The sequence below is a fragment of the Erythrolamprus reginae genome, chromosome 12 (assembly GCF_031021105.1).
Source record: "Erythrolamprus reginae isolate rEryReg1 chromosome 12, rEryReg1.hap1, whole genome shotgun sequence".
Lineage (NCBI taxonomy): Eukaryota > Metazoa > Chordata > Lepidosauria > Squamata > Dipsadidae > Erythrolamprus > Erythrolamprus reginae.
The window spans coordinates 30,636,625-30,651,983 of NC_091961.1; the positions used below are offsets into that span (position 1 = coordinate 30,636,625).

The window sequence follows — 15,359 nt, forward strand, 5'->3', positions numbered from 1 at the left end:
AGGGGAAAAGTTTGTAAGATGAAACAATGTTTCCCATAGGAATCAATGGAAAAGCAATTAATGCGTGCAAGCCCAAAATTCACCCCTTTTGCCAGCCGAAGCGCCCGTTTTTGCGCTGCTGGGATTCCCCTGAGCGTCCCCTCCATGGGAAACCCCACCTCCGGACTTCCGTGTTTTTGTGATGCTACAGGGGAATCCCAGCAGTGCAAAAACGAGCACTTTGTTGGCAACGGATGTCTGGAGGTGGGGTTTCCCAGCGAAGGGAGCATCAGTGAAATCGCAGCATCGCAAAAACCCTAAGTCCTCGAAACCCCACCTACAGACTTCTGTGTTTTTGCGATTTCACTGAGGCTCCCCTCGCTGGGAAACCCCACCTCCAGACATCCGTTGCCAACAAAGTGCTCGTTTTTGCGCTGCTGGGATTCCCCTGTAGCATCACAAAAACACGGAAGTCCGGAGGTGGGGTTTCCCATGGAGGGGAGCCTCAGGGGAATCCCAGCAGCGCAAAAATGGGTGCTTCGCTGGCAATGGAAGTCCAGAGGCAGGGCATCCCAGCGGCGGTGGTGGGTTTGTAAGGTGAAAATAGTTTGTAAGAAGAGGCAAAAAAATCTTAAACCCCGGGTTTGTATCTCGAAAAGTTTGTATGACGAGGTATCACTGTATAACTTTTTTATTGGCCAAGTGTGATTGGACACACAAGGAATTTGTCTTGGTGCAAATGCTCTCAATGTACATAAGAGCACAAAATACATTGGTCAAGAATCATAAGGTACAACACTTAATAATAGTCACAGGGTACAAATAAGCGATCAAATCATATTAGGAAACAGTCAATATAAATTGTAAGGATACAAACAACAAAGTTACAGTCATATAGTCATCAGTGGGAGGTGATGGGAACGATGGGAAGATTAATAGTAGTGCACCCTTAGTAAATAGTTTGACAGCGCTGAGGGATGACAGATGGCCCAATGTAACTTAATACAGACTACAAATATTTCCTGTGACATGTTTTCAGAAGCCCTGCTGTTGATTAATATGTTATTAATTCATGTTGACTTTATATGTGGAACACTACATAGACCTCAATTTTGTTTCTTGGTTAAATCCCTTCTAATCTACGCTCCATTTTTATTGGCAGGAGAAAAAGATGACTTTATATGCCATAATGAGAAAAGGGAGCCTCAAAGAGTTCCGTAAAAAAAAAAAAATCCTTACAACTAGAAGGAAGTTCCTTCACAAATTTGGAACACAAGATTTATTTCCCTCCTTAACAAATGATAAATAGACTGCATTTTCCCAAGCCGACTTACACTGTCTTTTCAGAAACTGTCTGTGCCACCAGTTCATAAATCTGGGCTCCATTTTCCGACATGGAAATGACAAAGAATGCTTTATTATCTGGAGAAACAAAGAACAAGTTAAAGCTGATTGAACCTTTATCTTCTTTTTGATTTACTAGAATTCAGCTTTGTATTATCAGATAGGGTTGAGAACAAGACAGTAATTGTTGCAGTAACTATATGAGTTTAGAATGGACTTCAGCTGCACAGGTTGAATTGGTAGAATGCAATTCCCCTCCCCCCCCCCCCCAATCAACTTTTACAACAGTCGGTGTTTTGTAAAATACTCCTATCCATTGGGTAAAATATGCAGATAAAGAAATAAGAAATGTCATCCAACCTATTAACTTCCCACGAGAATATAGTATGCAGAGTTATAAGAAATAATTCCACATAGAAAAGCAGCCAGGCTGTAACTATTCAACTTAATTAACTGAGGTTTAATCATTATTATTATTATTATTATTATTATTATTATTATTATTATTATTAATTAGATTTGTATGCCGCCCCACTCCGCAGACTCGGGGCGGCTCACAACAGTGATAAAGAACAATATGTATTGACAAATCTAATAATTTAAAATCTAAAATAGCAATTGTACATTTAAAAGATCTAAAAACAAGGAACCCCAATATAAAAAACATACATACTACAGTCATATCATGCACTAAAACTACATAGGCAGGGGGAGATGTCTCAGTTCCCCCACGCTTGATGACAGAGGTGGGTTTTGAGGAGTTTACGAAAGGCAAGGAGGGTAGGGGCAGTTCTAATCTCTGGAGGGAGCTGATTCCAGAGGGCCGGAGCCGCCACAGAGAAGGCTCTTCCCCTGGGTCCCGCCAGACGACATTGTTTAGTCGACGGGACCCGGAGAAGGATGGTATCATGCTGGTATTTTTTTAAAAAAATTCTGGTTTCTTAAATTGGGAAAAAAATTATGTGGCTCTTTGCTCCTTCAATATGCTTCTTTGCTCAAGTGTGACTCTTAATGTTGTATTTCTTGCATCGATCCTCGGTCGAGTAAATGTTAGCACAGGTGTCATGACTGAGGTGGGGCATTTTGCATTAAGGCTAATTGAACAGGTGAATAGGAACTTCTATTTGTATACAGTTCGATGAAAAAGTTAGTCCTTCCATTTTTGCCCCTAGTCAGAAATCAGAGCTCCTCATGGATGCTACTAATATCAATTTAAGTTCTTCCGATATCCAAGGCTGATCATGTTTTCATCCACTAGAAACCAAATAGCTGGAATTAGCCATCGCTTTAATCTTAGCCCACAGGAATGCAGCAGCAATTCTCACACTTCACCTCTTGCAGGTCAGAGGTTTAATTACAGCATCTATTACGCAATTTGCTGGAAAATCAATTATACAACTTCTGTAGGGAACCTAATTAGGCTCTTTTCCCAATCTGGGTCCTCACAGAGCAATTAGGAATATATATACTTAAATGAAGGTTAGAGACTAAAAGCCAGCTTTTTTAAGAGTAGTCAATTCTGGCAGGCACTTTTATTTAACTGGATTCAAACAGGGCTGCTTCTATTAAGTGTAAATCTACCGGGTAGCAGAATATTACCCTCCGAGGACCTTCCCCCAGAAAAATCTGAAGTGCAGCAGATTGAAGATACATATAACCAACAAGATGTAACCAAGCTACATAGATTTTACTATAGCCCTTTTTGCAGCCCTGTGTGTACGGGTTGAACCATTGTCTTTTTTGTGTTATTTATTTATTCTATTGTTTAATGCCGCCCTTCTCCTTAGACTCGGGGCGCCTTACAACATGTTAGCAATAGCACTTTTTAACATAGCCAAACTATTGCCCCCAACAATCCGGGTCCTCATTTGACCCACCTCGGAAGGATGGAAGGCTGAGTCAACCTTGAGCCGGTGATGACATTTGAACCGCTGACCTGCAGATCTATCAGTCAGCTTTAGTGGCCTGCAGTACTGCGCTCTACCTACTGCGCCACCTCGGCTCTCCCAAATGTGTTACCTATTTGTGTTTCAACTTCAGTTAACAGACACTTGTGGAGAGGGGTCCTTGGGTTTCAATACCTCCAAACCAGATAACATCATCAGTGCTCTGATGATGTTACCTAGTTTGGGCAATGAAATGTCTACAAGGAAACAACCAAGCTCAGAGATAGCACTGAGGACCTTCATTTCAACCCTGAGCTACATACAAATACAGTGATACCTTGTCTTACAAACTTAATTGGTTCCGGGACGAGGTTCTTCAGGTGAAAAGTTTGTAAGATGAAACAATGTTTCCCATAGGAATCAATGGGAAAGGGTTTAATGTGTGCAAGCCCAAAATTCACCCCTTTTGCCTCGAAACCCCACCTCTGGCCCTCTGTGTTTTTGCGATGCTGTGATTTCACTGAGATTCCCCTCACTGGGAAACCCCACCTCCGGACTTCTGTTGCTAGCGAAGCGCCCGTTTTTGCGCTGCTGGGATTCCCCTGCAGCATCACAAAAACACGGAAGTCCGGAGGTGGGGTTTCTCTTGGAGGGGAGCCTCAGGGAAATCCCAGCAGCGCAAAAATGGGCGCTTCGCTGGCAATGGAAGTCTGGAGGCGGGGCATCCCAGCGGCGGCGGTGGGTTTGTAAGGTGAAAATAGTTTGTAAGAAGAGGCAAAAAAATCTTAAACCCCGGGTTTGTATCTCGAAAAGTTTGTAAGATGAGGTATCACTGTATTCTCCTTTACTGATAACAGACACTTGGTCCGATATGCTGCTTTGAAGGATGGCTAGGTATCCAGAATGTGGAAACAGCAATCCATTGTATTACCTCCACCAACTGGCATGAGGCTGTTACTGGAGAATATACTTCTCTGGATCAACCAGACATTATAATGACATCCATACAGCCTGAAAAGTTCCAATTTCGACTCAGTTGCTCAGAGAGCATTCTGTCGGAAAACTGAGGGCCGGCTACATGCTTGAGAGCAATGTCGAGGTTCTTCTTAATGAGCAATGGCTTTTAACCTGCTATTCTTCCCTGAATCTCATCCTTAGACCCAAGGGCAATGACTTCTTTTTTCAAAACTGTGTTAGAATCATTTCATCTTCTCAGCCCTACTAACCTGTAGCCACTTGGCGAACCAAGACCGTGTTCAATTTAATAACAGGGCTAAATGTGTGCTTGCTATCAGCTGTATTAGCCAGGATCTTGCTGTGACACCTCAACACCAGTCTGTCATCTTGCTTCTGCAACAATACCAGAATATCTTCCAAGAGCAACGTATAGAGATCTGTAGGGGTAGGAGGAAAAACGGACACGGGCTATTATTTCTACGTTGTAGTTATCGAAGGCTGCACCCCAAGCAGAAGCAATAATAAGCCATAAAATTTCTCAGCCAGGCATGCAAACCATTTTAGTCCCGTCTGTAATTCTGAGAACCAGCTTGAAAACCGCTGCGGTCTTTATTATCTTCCAGCCCATTTCAAAATACTCATTGCTTAATTAGCTCTAAGGAAATTACATAACATCCTCAAGTAATTTCTCCCGATGTCTTACAAGTCTCAATGAAAAGAACAGTTAACAACATACCAATAGTTTTGTCACGATTCACCTTCCAAGTTAGGGGCCCTTCATGAATCATTTTCTTCTTCGTTAGATCTAAATTCTACCAAAAAAGAGCAAATATATACATATATTTATCCATTTTGATTGGCTGATCCTTGGTGTTTTGTTGCTTTTACTGCATTTTACTTCCTGATGGGTATCTTAATCGGGTAACTATTTTTCTGGTCACTGCTTATAAAATTCAAAATATTTATTAGAAGGACCACTATTGCAAATTTGAGGAACCAATATCAGATAACTTTTAATATCTGTTCATCATTTTATTTTTTTACAGAAAAAGACAAAGAGTGCTTTTGATTACCCTGTTTTTTGGACTATAAGATGCACCGGTGCATAAGACACACCAAGATTTTGAAGAGGCAAGTAAGAAAACGTTTTTCCCCTCCCGGTCCCCAGGAGCATTCTGCAAGCCTCCCAAGCCCTCTGCACGCCCAGTTTTTTGCAAAAATGAGCCAATCTTTCACCCATTTTTGCAAAAAAACCTGCATATAGAGGGTTTGAGACCTGAAGAGTGCTCCATGGGGCTGGAGAAAGCAAAAATGCCCCATTTTTCACAAACATGAGCACATTTCTGTCTTCCCCCAGCCCCTGAGAGCACTCTGTATGCCTCCCAAACTCTCTGCATGCCTCCCAAACTCTCTGCATACCCTGTTCTTGCAAAAAAACCAGGCCCATTTTTTACAAAAATCGGACACAGGGACGGGGCTTCAGGAGGCCAAAAATGGGTGTATTGAGTGTATAAAATGCACTAACATTTCCACCCTCTTTTAGAGGGGGAAAAAGGTGTGTCTTACACTCTAACAAATATGCTATTTCACTTTGTAATTACTGTAGGGAGGTCATTTTGCACTAAAGAATTCTAACCTGAGAAGAGGGACAAGAAGGGACCTCATATTTCCCTTTCAAGCCTCCCTTTCTAGGCATGGCAATTATTCTCATTTTATATAGCCTGATCCAGCTGGCTGATAAATCCAGGTCGATCTGTGTTCTGAGCAGAACTGGTCCCAAATGTGGTGTGATATGTAAAAATCACCATTCTTTTTGCTTTGCAGTATCTTAAAGTCCAAATACCAAAATTGGGTAGAAACAGAAGCAAAAAAAATGACAAAGTACATTTATGAATGGTTATCGGATTCCAGGATAGAAACATAGAAACATAGAAGACTGAGGGCAGAAAAAGACCTCATGGACCATCTAGTCTGCCCTTATACTATTTTCTGTATTTTAGGATGGATACATGTTTATCCCAGGCAGGTTTAAATTCAGTTACTGTGGATTTATCTACCATGTCTGCTGGAAGTTTGTTCCAAGGATCTACTACTCTTTCAGTGAAATAATATTTCCTCACGTTGCTTTTGATCTTTCCCCCAACTAACTTCAGATTGTGTCCCCTTGTTCTTGTGTTCACTCTCTTCTTTCTTCCACTCACCCTGAATTCATCCAGTAAAGGGCCCTCCACCTGTTTGAGGTAGGACAAATCAAGCCGTCGCTGATAGTCTTCCAAATGCTGTTGAGAAGAGACAAATTCAAGTCATTTACTCTGGCCAAGGATGACTGGCTGAAGGCTTAGCAACAATTAGTCACTCTGGGATCCCTTTAAAACAAAGGATAGACACGACACCTTCTTATTTGTAAACCTATAAACCCACCTCGCAACCAATAATCTCCTTCAGCTTTTGAAAAAAGAATTACATCTGCCTTTTCTTACCTGCTTGTTTTCAGCTTCTTTGACAGCTTGGTTCACAAAATTGAGAATCTGCCGACAGTGATCTGCTGCTTTCTTCACTTTTTCTTTTTCTAAAGGTTGCTCTAAAAAATGAAACGGGTGAAATGTAAAACAATAATAATGAAAGACGTAACTGCACACACACACACCCATTCTCAAGACAAAATGCATTCTTTTGTCTGCTAAGATGAAATGTGAACGCCCCACATTCTCAAGCTTCTTTTAAAAAGCAAATTATGAAGCTGAACTTTGTATCGATGCTTTGTGAACTTCAAGCATTAATGTTGTAGGTAATAAGAGTACAAAAGGGGAGGAATGGCAACGGCAAAAACGAATACCCGGAATACTTTGTCTCATCATTAACAATCTAATTTTTTTAACCGTGACTCCTCACTGGAGGAAAATAAGGCAATTTCAGAAAGATGAAGAAGTACTGAAATGGGGACAGATTATTTTGCAACATAATTTGTTAATTTGGGTTTCGTTTTGAACCCAAACTGTTCTCTGCCAAGTGCCACATCCCAATCCAGCCGCAAACCAAATGAGCTACGTGGTACCTGAGTACTTTGCAATATTATCCAGCAAGAGGGGATACTTGGTGAGCCGTTGCATCTCGGTGGGAATAATATCTTTTAGCTGTAATCGGCGACACAGCGGATTGCTCTCAGCTTCCTAAATGGAAAAAGTGGAAGTGCATTTGTAATTTTTATTAAGACCATAATTACCTGAATTGATACTGCCCTATAAACGTTTTAGTGGTTCGCCTTTCAGGCTAGAAAATACAAGTTAAGGAACAACCAAGATTAAGCAGAAATGCAAACAATCCCATTTTAGTAGGCAGTTAGAAGAAAAGGTCCAGCGTGAAACCCAGGAACAGTTTCCGCTACTCATTATTTCAGACTTAATATGATCAGCAATCAATCTCAGTCGCAGGCTTATAGGAGTCGGCAGCTTAGTTTTCTGCGCCATGTAAAGAGCACATAATATTTTAGAATCCCAACCACTGAGCTGAGAAAATCAGCAAATATCTTTCATAAATCAAGTGAGATTCTTGGCATTTATTCTTTTTTTTCTCCTTCTATTTTTTTTTAAAATCAGGACAAGCATCAGAAAGAGGTGGGTGGGGTTTTTTTTTTAGAGCTCAACTGTAGAAATGGAAAGGATGGGGTGGGTTCTACATCCATACCGGTACTCATCGTGATGGAAGTGTGTATTTTGTGAGCGCACACTCACTTTACTCGCAGACGTGCATCACCTCATATGCACAAAGGCTTCTGTGCATGCACAGAGGGGGTTTTTTTTGCAATCCATGATGACAGGAGGACTGATTCGGGAATGTGGACTGCTGGTTATCGCTGCAAGTTCGACGAGAGGCAGAATATTTACCTGGACGAAAGTCTGGAAGCGAGAGTCCTTCTTCTGCCGTGACTTGATCACCTCAAGAGCGAAAGGTTGGTTGCTACAGAAGGTAGCCGTGGCTTGCTTCAATTTCTCTTCACCTGCTCCACTGAACTGGGATGAGAATCCACAGGAACAAAAGGTTAAAAAAATGTAAACGATGAGCTGCAGGTATAATGCTAACATGAACAATTATTTACACAGCAGACGGATGCTTGCGGACAAAACATGTGTCAGTGTTAGCCAGTTCATGGGAACTTTAACATACAACCCCCAAAATTAAATAATTATCATAAAACCTTTGTTACTAAATACTAGCAAGCCTCATTTTAGTGACTCCTGATTAACTCTTCAATGCCCTGACGAATGCATTAATACTTGCTGCACTTTTGCATTTAAAATGTTTTTACTTCTCCAAAAACCTAAAGTGAGAGTTTGTGGCCTGACACTCTCCAAGATGCCTAATAACTTTTATCATCCTATCACTTTCAAGCTTTGCACTCTCTTGACTTTGTGAATAACTTTTAGAGGTTAAGAATTCCTCTTTTTTCTTTAGGAGATATGGTGACCCTTAAGCTAAATTATCTCATTCACACATTAATTATATAAGAAAATCATTCTGCTAGATATTTCTTAGCAGAAACAAATACATGCCCCATGCTGCTTAACCTTCCTATTTTAATACCGCCTCTTTTATATACTTATCTCAGAATGGACATTTCAGACAATAGATTTCTAAACAAGATAAGCAATTGTAGCTCAGCTGGTCTTTTATTTCTCAAACACTGCAATTATCAGAAAAAAAAAAAACTTGTGTTGTTTCTCATATGTACACACACAAACATTTAGTTTACCCAAGTTAACAAATCTTCTCCAATTTGATCAATTACAGATGTCTCATTTCTTTTCCTCACTGCTTTCATCTGCTCATTCAGTCCAGCTAAGTAGCAAAGAAAAAGAAAGAAGGATAGAGATTTGCAAAAAAAACCCAAAGCAAGTCCCTAAAACCAATTATACTTTTTCTGCAATGCGGGGTCCCCTTTGTTTTCAGAACACCACTTGGTTGATCCATTGGTTAAGACATAAATTGATTGATCAACTTGGTAGCCGAAGTTGACAATGTGATCCAAAGGTACCCAGCTGGCTTTCCAAGGCCGGATAAAACTCAGTCTCAGATTTCTAGTCTGGTATTTTAAAACTAGACCAAGATAGTTCTCTGTATAGTATAACACAACATAGTACATATTAAGCTGTTTTGCTATTCAGTGTGTTAGAAGGGAGCACTCTTCTGTGGGGTTATTTTCTTGGAAAATATTTATGAGGAACCAAAAATAATCAGCCCTCCCAAATCCTCCTCCTCCTCCTGGTCATGATCTTTCACTTCTATTTAATATACTGTCCAATAGCTTTGACAAAGTCTGAGACAGGGTAAGAAGCTTGCTGTAAAGCACATATTCAAGCATCATTCTACTCTAAGAATGTTTTTGTCACACATATAAACAGCTATGCAGCACAATGCAGTGGTGGGATTCAAATTTCTTTACTGCCGGTTCTGTGGGCGTGGCTTGGCAGGGGAAGGTTATTGCAAAATCTCCAATCCCTCCCCACTTCAGGGGAAGGTTACTGCAAAACCTCATTTCTTCCCGATCAGCTGGGATTCAGGAGGCAGAGAATAGATGGGGGCGGGGCCAGTCGGAGGTGGTATTGACCAGTTCTCTGAACTACTCAAAATTTCTGCTACTGGTTCTCCAGAATTGGTCAGCACCTGCTGAATCCCACTTCTGAATCTGAGGTCCTATCACCCCCCCACCATCACCACCTTATGCCTTAGATGTGACACCCTCAGTGAAGCCTTCTGGGTACTAGAATACAAAGATAACTGCTTTATTAACCCGGCAGTCAGCGTGCCTCACTCACTGTGAAGCTGCAGGATATCCTCCAGGTTCGAAAATATTTTCCGCAGATCAGGAGCTGTCAGGATCCCTTCGCGGGACACCCGCTGATAGAACAAGTGGTCCAGGACTTTCAGTTTACGGACATGAGCACGTTCAGTGTAGAATAATTCTGGAAAGAAGAACAATAAATATAATAAGAGTGACTGTTATGGCCTTCCTCAGGGAGACAGGGGATTAGATGAAGAATGTGCAGATAAAGAACATCTTCAGAATAATATTAGGAGGTATTCCCTGAAGGTGACAATTACTGAACCATTGAACAAACAAACCATTTTAGATAAATGGTTTGCCACACGCCTCCCAGAGGCCAATAAAACACACAGAGATGGCCTCCTCCAGGTCCCGTCGACTAAGCAATGCAGGTTGGCAGGACCGCGGGAGAGGGCCTTCTTTGTGGCTGCCCCAGCTTCTATGGAACCAACTACCCCTCAACGTCTGTATTGCTCCTACCCTACTGACCTTCCGTAAGGCCACAAAGACCTGGCTCTGCCGGCAGGCCATGAATTGTACACCCTTCATGGCCAAAAACTGTATGAATGGTGTGTATGTATATGTTTATATCTTTTTATAATCAATGGGTTTTTATGGGGTTAGTTTTAGGTATTATATTCGACTTCGCTTATTACTTTGTATCTTTTGTATTTGTATTCTATTTTGTAAGCCGCCCTGAGTTCTTCGGGATTGGGCAGCATAGAAGTCAAAATAATAATAGTAATAATGATGAAGAAGGAGGAGGAGGAGGAGGAGGAGGAGGAGAAGGAGGGGGAGAAGAAGAAGAAGAAGAAGAAGAAGAAGAAGAAGAAGAAGAAGAAGAAGAAGAAGAAGAAGAAGAAGAAGAAGAAGAATCTAATTTACAGCCCCAAATATATCACAATTGGCATTGCCCTCAGAACTACGGCAGGGCAACCTCCCTCTCAACTTCCTAGGAATCTTCCTCTGGACAATGTGACTGAAAGCCAGCGTTGCAATTTTGAGTGTGGACACAGCACTTTGGTCACAGAAAACAAAGAAGCAACCAAGCATGGAATTCCTCTGGCTCTCTCTCCCCCTCCTTCCATAAACTCACCATTAATCACTTCCTGGCGTTTAATTTCAGACGGTTTCAAGCCAAGCAGCACTTCACGGCTCACCAGCTGCTGCCAGTTGGGCTGGTCGGTCTCTATGTCGAAATCGAAGAGCTCATCTTCACTGTGGACATCTCCAGCACCCACACTGTCCACCCTAGGAAGAGGGGAAGGAAAGAGGCCCCTTTATTCTTTAGCAAGGCACTTTGTGGGAAGAGTAAGAAAAAGAAATGAGTAATAACGTAGCCTGAGTCCTTGATAACTAACACTTGCCTTAGGGTTAGAAATGACATCTAACGAAGCTTTGTATTATATTCTCAGTGTTGTCTTTTTATTAGAATAGAATAGATTATGCTTTAGATGGAGAGTGCCACAAGGTTGCTCGGCAAAAAGGGGAAAGGCACATTTCCCAAAGAGAACATAACACCTAATTATATTTTAATGAGGATCCACTTGCTCTATACCATATCTAGGTTTCACAGCATAACTTTAGATGAATGTATAGAAACATAGAAACATAGAAGTCTGACGGCAGAAAAAGACCTCATGGTCCATCTAGTCTGCCCTTATACTATTTCCTGTATTTTATCTTACAATGGATATATGTTTATCCCAGGCATGTTTAAATTCAGTTACTGTGGATTTACCAACCACGTCTGCTGGAAGTTTGTTCCAAGGATCTACTACTCTTTCAGTAAAATAATATTTTCTCATGTTGCCTTTGATCTTTCCCCCAACTGACTTCAGATTGTGTCCCCTTGTTCCTGTGTTCACTTTCCTATTAAAAACACTTCCCTCCTAAACCTTATTTAACCCTTTAACATATTTAAATGTTTCGATCATGTCCCCCCTTTTCCTTCTGTCCTCCAGACTATACAGGTTGAGTTCATGAAGTCTTTCCTGATACGTTTTATGCTTAAGACCTTCCACCATTCTTGTAGCCCATCTTTGGACCCCTTCAATTTTGTCAATATCTTTTTGTAGGTGAGGTGAACTGAACACAGTACTCCAAATGTGGTCTCACCAGCGCTCTATATAAGGGGATCACAATCTCCCTCTTCCTGCTTGTTATACCTCTAGCTATGCAGCCAAGCATCCTACTTGCTTTTCCTACCGCCCGACCACACTGCTCACCCATTTTGAGACTGTCAGAAATCACTACCCCTAAATCCTTCTCTTCTGAAGTTTTTGCTAACACAGAACTGGTATTTGGACTTCTATTTACCACTATCCAGTCAATAAAGATGCTGATAGTTTATGGGCCTTTTCTTTCTTCAACTATAGTCAGGTTAATACAGTATAAGAAACATGTCAAATCTATTTTAAACACATGTTTTCCTGTACTTACTTGCGGAAAGATTTTGGAGTCCCTGAATCTCCTAACCTAGAAAGGAAACCAAACTTTTTATGAAAACAGTACTTGATAAAGTGATTTTTCAAGATGAACTTCATACCAATGAGGAGCACAGTTATAAAAGACTAAAAAACAGTGGTCGACAATTGAATTGAACATCTAGGCTGTCACCTCTGTTTTCCTAAAAAGACATGCCGTATTCAATTCTTGTATCTCTAAATTACAACAGTTACTGCTTAGGTTTGGGGCTAAGACTTGCCTATCAACTTCTCCTCCTTCTTCTTCTTGCAAATGGTCCAGGGGAGAAGATGGAAAATCAAATATGATGCCAGTTGTACAAGGTGTGCCGTCCACAGAGTCACCAGAATTATTTGCTTCTCCAACTTGTTTTGGCCCTAAATGTAAGCACACAACCAGTCAATAAGGCAGAGCTGTATTAAACATTTGAAGCCATCCGCTTTCTAAAGTGTTTCCCACTACTTCTCCACCTTTATTTTCCTAGGACCACATCATCTCTCGAATGAGGTGAGTGGCCTTTTAGCAATCAGAAACTTATCAAATGTCAGTGGCCTCCATGATGATGGAATGTTGTCCTCTTGCAACTAGAAAGTCTATTTTTTTTGGTCTATTTTTATTAGATTTGTATGCCGCCCCTTTCCGTAGACTCGGGGCAGCTCACAACATAATAAAAACAGTTCCTGACAAATCTAATAATTTACAATTTAAAATTTAAAATACCGGTAGTTTAAAAAACCCTTTTTTAAGCAGACATACCTACAAACATACCATACATAAATTATATAGGCCCAGGAGATGTCTCAATTCCCCCATGCCTGACAACAAAGGTGGGTTTTAAGGAGTTTACGAAAGACAAGGAGGGTGGGGGCAGTTCTAATCTCTGGGGGGAGCTGGTTCCAGAGAGTCGGGGCCGCCAAAGAAAAGGCTCTTCCCCTGGGGCCCGCCAACCGACATTGCTTAGTTGACGGGACCCGGAGAAGGCCGACTCTGTGGGACCTAATCGGTCGCTGGGATTCGTGCAGCAGAAGGCGGTCCCAGAGATATTCTGGTCCGATGCCATGAAGGGCTTTATAACCAACACTTTGAATTGTGACCGGAAATTGATCGGCAACCAATGCAGACTGCGGAGTGTTGGGGTAACATGGGCATACCTGGGGAAGCCCATGACTGCTCCCGCAGCTGCATTCTGCACGATCTGAAGTTTCCGAACACTTTTCAAAGGTAGCCCCAAAAACTGTAATGCAGTTTTTGACAATTATGTCAATTCACCTGTTTCGCCATCTTTGCTCCCTTCCTGAGATGGGAACGTTCCGGAAACAGCTGGAGACACAAAGTTAGCAGGCTGGAAGGCTGAATCCACGCCATCACTGGTCCCACTTTGGCGCATCTTGACCAAATCGGGCGGTTCTGGGCTGACCGAAGACGAATAGGATAAGTGCTTTGGATGGCGTTGTTTTTGTACCTCGATGGCTCTGCCTACTGGGTGAACAAGGAGTAAGTTTACTCTTTACTGAAATCTGAAAAATACACCCACTGTAGTCTAGCTTCAGGACATGATGATCAAATTAAGGAGAAAAACAAATGAGTATATCTTTACTTGACGTACTTGCATAGCTGTCATGGCGGCTCGGCCTCCTTGGAGGTCCCAGGATATTTGAGAAGACTCTCCTCTTCTTTTCATCCCCTTCCTTATCTTTCTTCATACTCTGCTGCAGTTGAAAAGGAAGCAAAGAAATGATTGTTGTCAAAAGCCCCTTCACATGAAACCATTTCTGCAATTCAGGTTTACAAAACGATCTTACACATTCAAGAGAGAAACAAACTACTGTGTAAAGACTAACAAGAGACCAACACAAGTAGATGTATGGTCCATTAGAACATTTACTGCTCAAAGCACAAAACTGCACAGATCCAATGAAAGGGAACTATTAAAAGGCGAGTGCTTTACCCTGCTGTACCAATATCCTTAATCAAGTCTCAAAACTGACACTTTCATTCTTTTGGGACAGCTTGTAAGGAATTCAGTTTCCGCTACAAGACTTAATACACTTTCAGTCCATGCAATAAAGAAATACATAATTCTAAATCTCTACCAGTGTGACTAATTGAAGTGACTGTACATAGGATATACTCTACTTTGGCTCCAACATCAGATTCAGAAATTCAATTCAAGGGGGGCGTTTACCCAGGTTCGACTGGTGCACCAGTTGCGGCCCTATCTGGACCGGGACTCACTGCTCACAGTCACTCATGCCCTCATCGCCTCGAGGTTCGACTACTGTAACGCTCTCTACATGGGGCTACCTTTGAAAAGTGTTCGGAAACTTCAGATCGTGCAGAATGCAGCTGCGAGAGCAATTATGGGCTTCCCCAAATATGCCCATTTTACTCCAACACTCCGCAGTCTGCATTGGTTGCCGATCAGTTTCCGGTCACAATTCAAAGTGTTGGTTATGACCTATAAAGCCCTTCATGGCACCGGACCAGAATATCTTTGGGACCGCCTCCTGCCACACGAATCCCAGCGACCAGTTAGGTCCCACAGAGTCGGCCTTCTTCGGGTCCCGTCGACTAAACAATGTCGTCTGGCGGGACCCAGGGGAAGAGCCTTCTCTGTGGGGGCTCCGACCCTCTGGAGCCAGCTCCCCCCTGAGATTAGGATTGCCCCCACCCTCCCTGCCTTTCGTAAACTCCTTAAAACCCACCTCTGTCGTCAGGCATGGGGGAACTAAAACATCTCCCCCTTGCCCATGTTGTTTTGCTGTTTGATTGATTGACTGTGTGCCTGTTTTTTATATATATTGGGATTGTTTTATGAATTTTTTAACTAAAAATTGTAATTAGATTGGTGGGCATTGGATTTGTTACTATGTACTGTTTTTATTATTGTTGTGAGCCGCCCCGAG

General features: G+C 41.9%; 1 protein-coding gene across 6 annotated transcripts in view; it reads right to left on the bottom strand.

Annotated features, from left to right (window-relative positions):
* ARHGEF12 (Rho guanine nucleotide exchange factor 12) overlaps nt 1-15,359 on the bottom strand; it is a 78,202-nt gene that overhangs the window by 15,767 nt on the left and 47,076 nt on the right. For 5 of the 6 annotated variants that reach the window (XR_011560421.1, XM_070765312.1, XM_070765311.1 and 2 more), the window contains exons 21-34: nt 14,060-14,162; nt 13,723-13,932; nt 12,695-12,830; nt 12,430-12,465; nt 11,084-11,238; nt 9,980-10,126; nt 8,917-9,002; nt 8,051-8,176; nt 7,222-7,336; nt 6,647-6,747; nt 6,368-6,445; nt 4,903-4,978; nt 4,436-4,603; nt 1,314-1,401 (exon numbers count right to left, since the gene is read on the bottom strand). Coding sequence is in view for 5 of the 6 variants with exons in the window: in XM_070765312.1 (XP_070621413.1) it covers nt 1,314-1,401; nt 4,436-4,603; nt 4,903-4,978; nt 6,368-6,445; nt 6,647-6,747; nt 7,222-7,336; nt 8,051-8,176; nt 8,917-9,002; nt 9,980-10,126; nt 11,084-11,238; nt 12,430-12,465; nt 12,695-12,830; nt 13,723-13,932; nt 14,060-14,162 (1,625 nt within the window). In the remaining variant the exon portion in view is untranslated. The remainder of the gene's footprint in view (nt 1-1,313; nt 1,402-4,435; nt 4,604-4,902; nt 4,979-6,367; nt 6,446-6,646; nt 6,748-7,221; nt 7,337-8,050; nt 8,177-8,916; nt 9,003-9,979; nt 10,127-11,083; nt 11,239-12,429; nt 12,466-12,694; nt 12,831-13,722; nt 13,933-14,059; nt 14,163-15,359) is intronic. The other variant, XM_070765314.1, reaches the window with a different exon arrangement.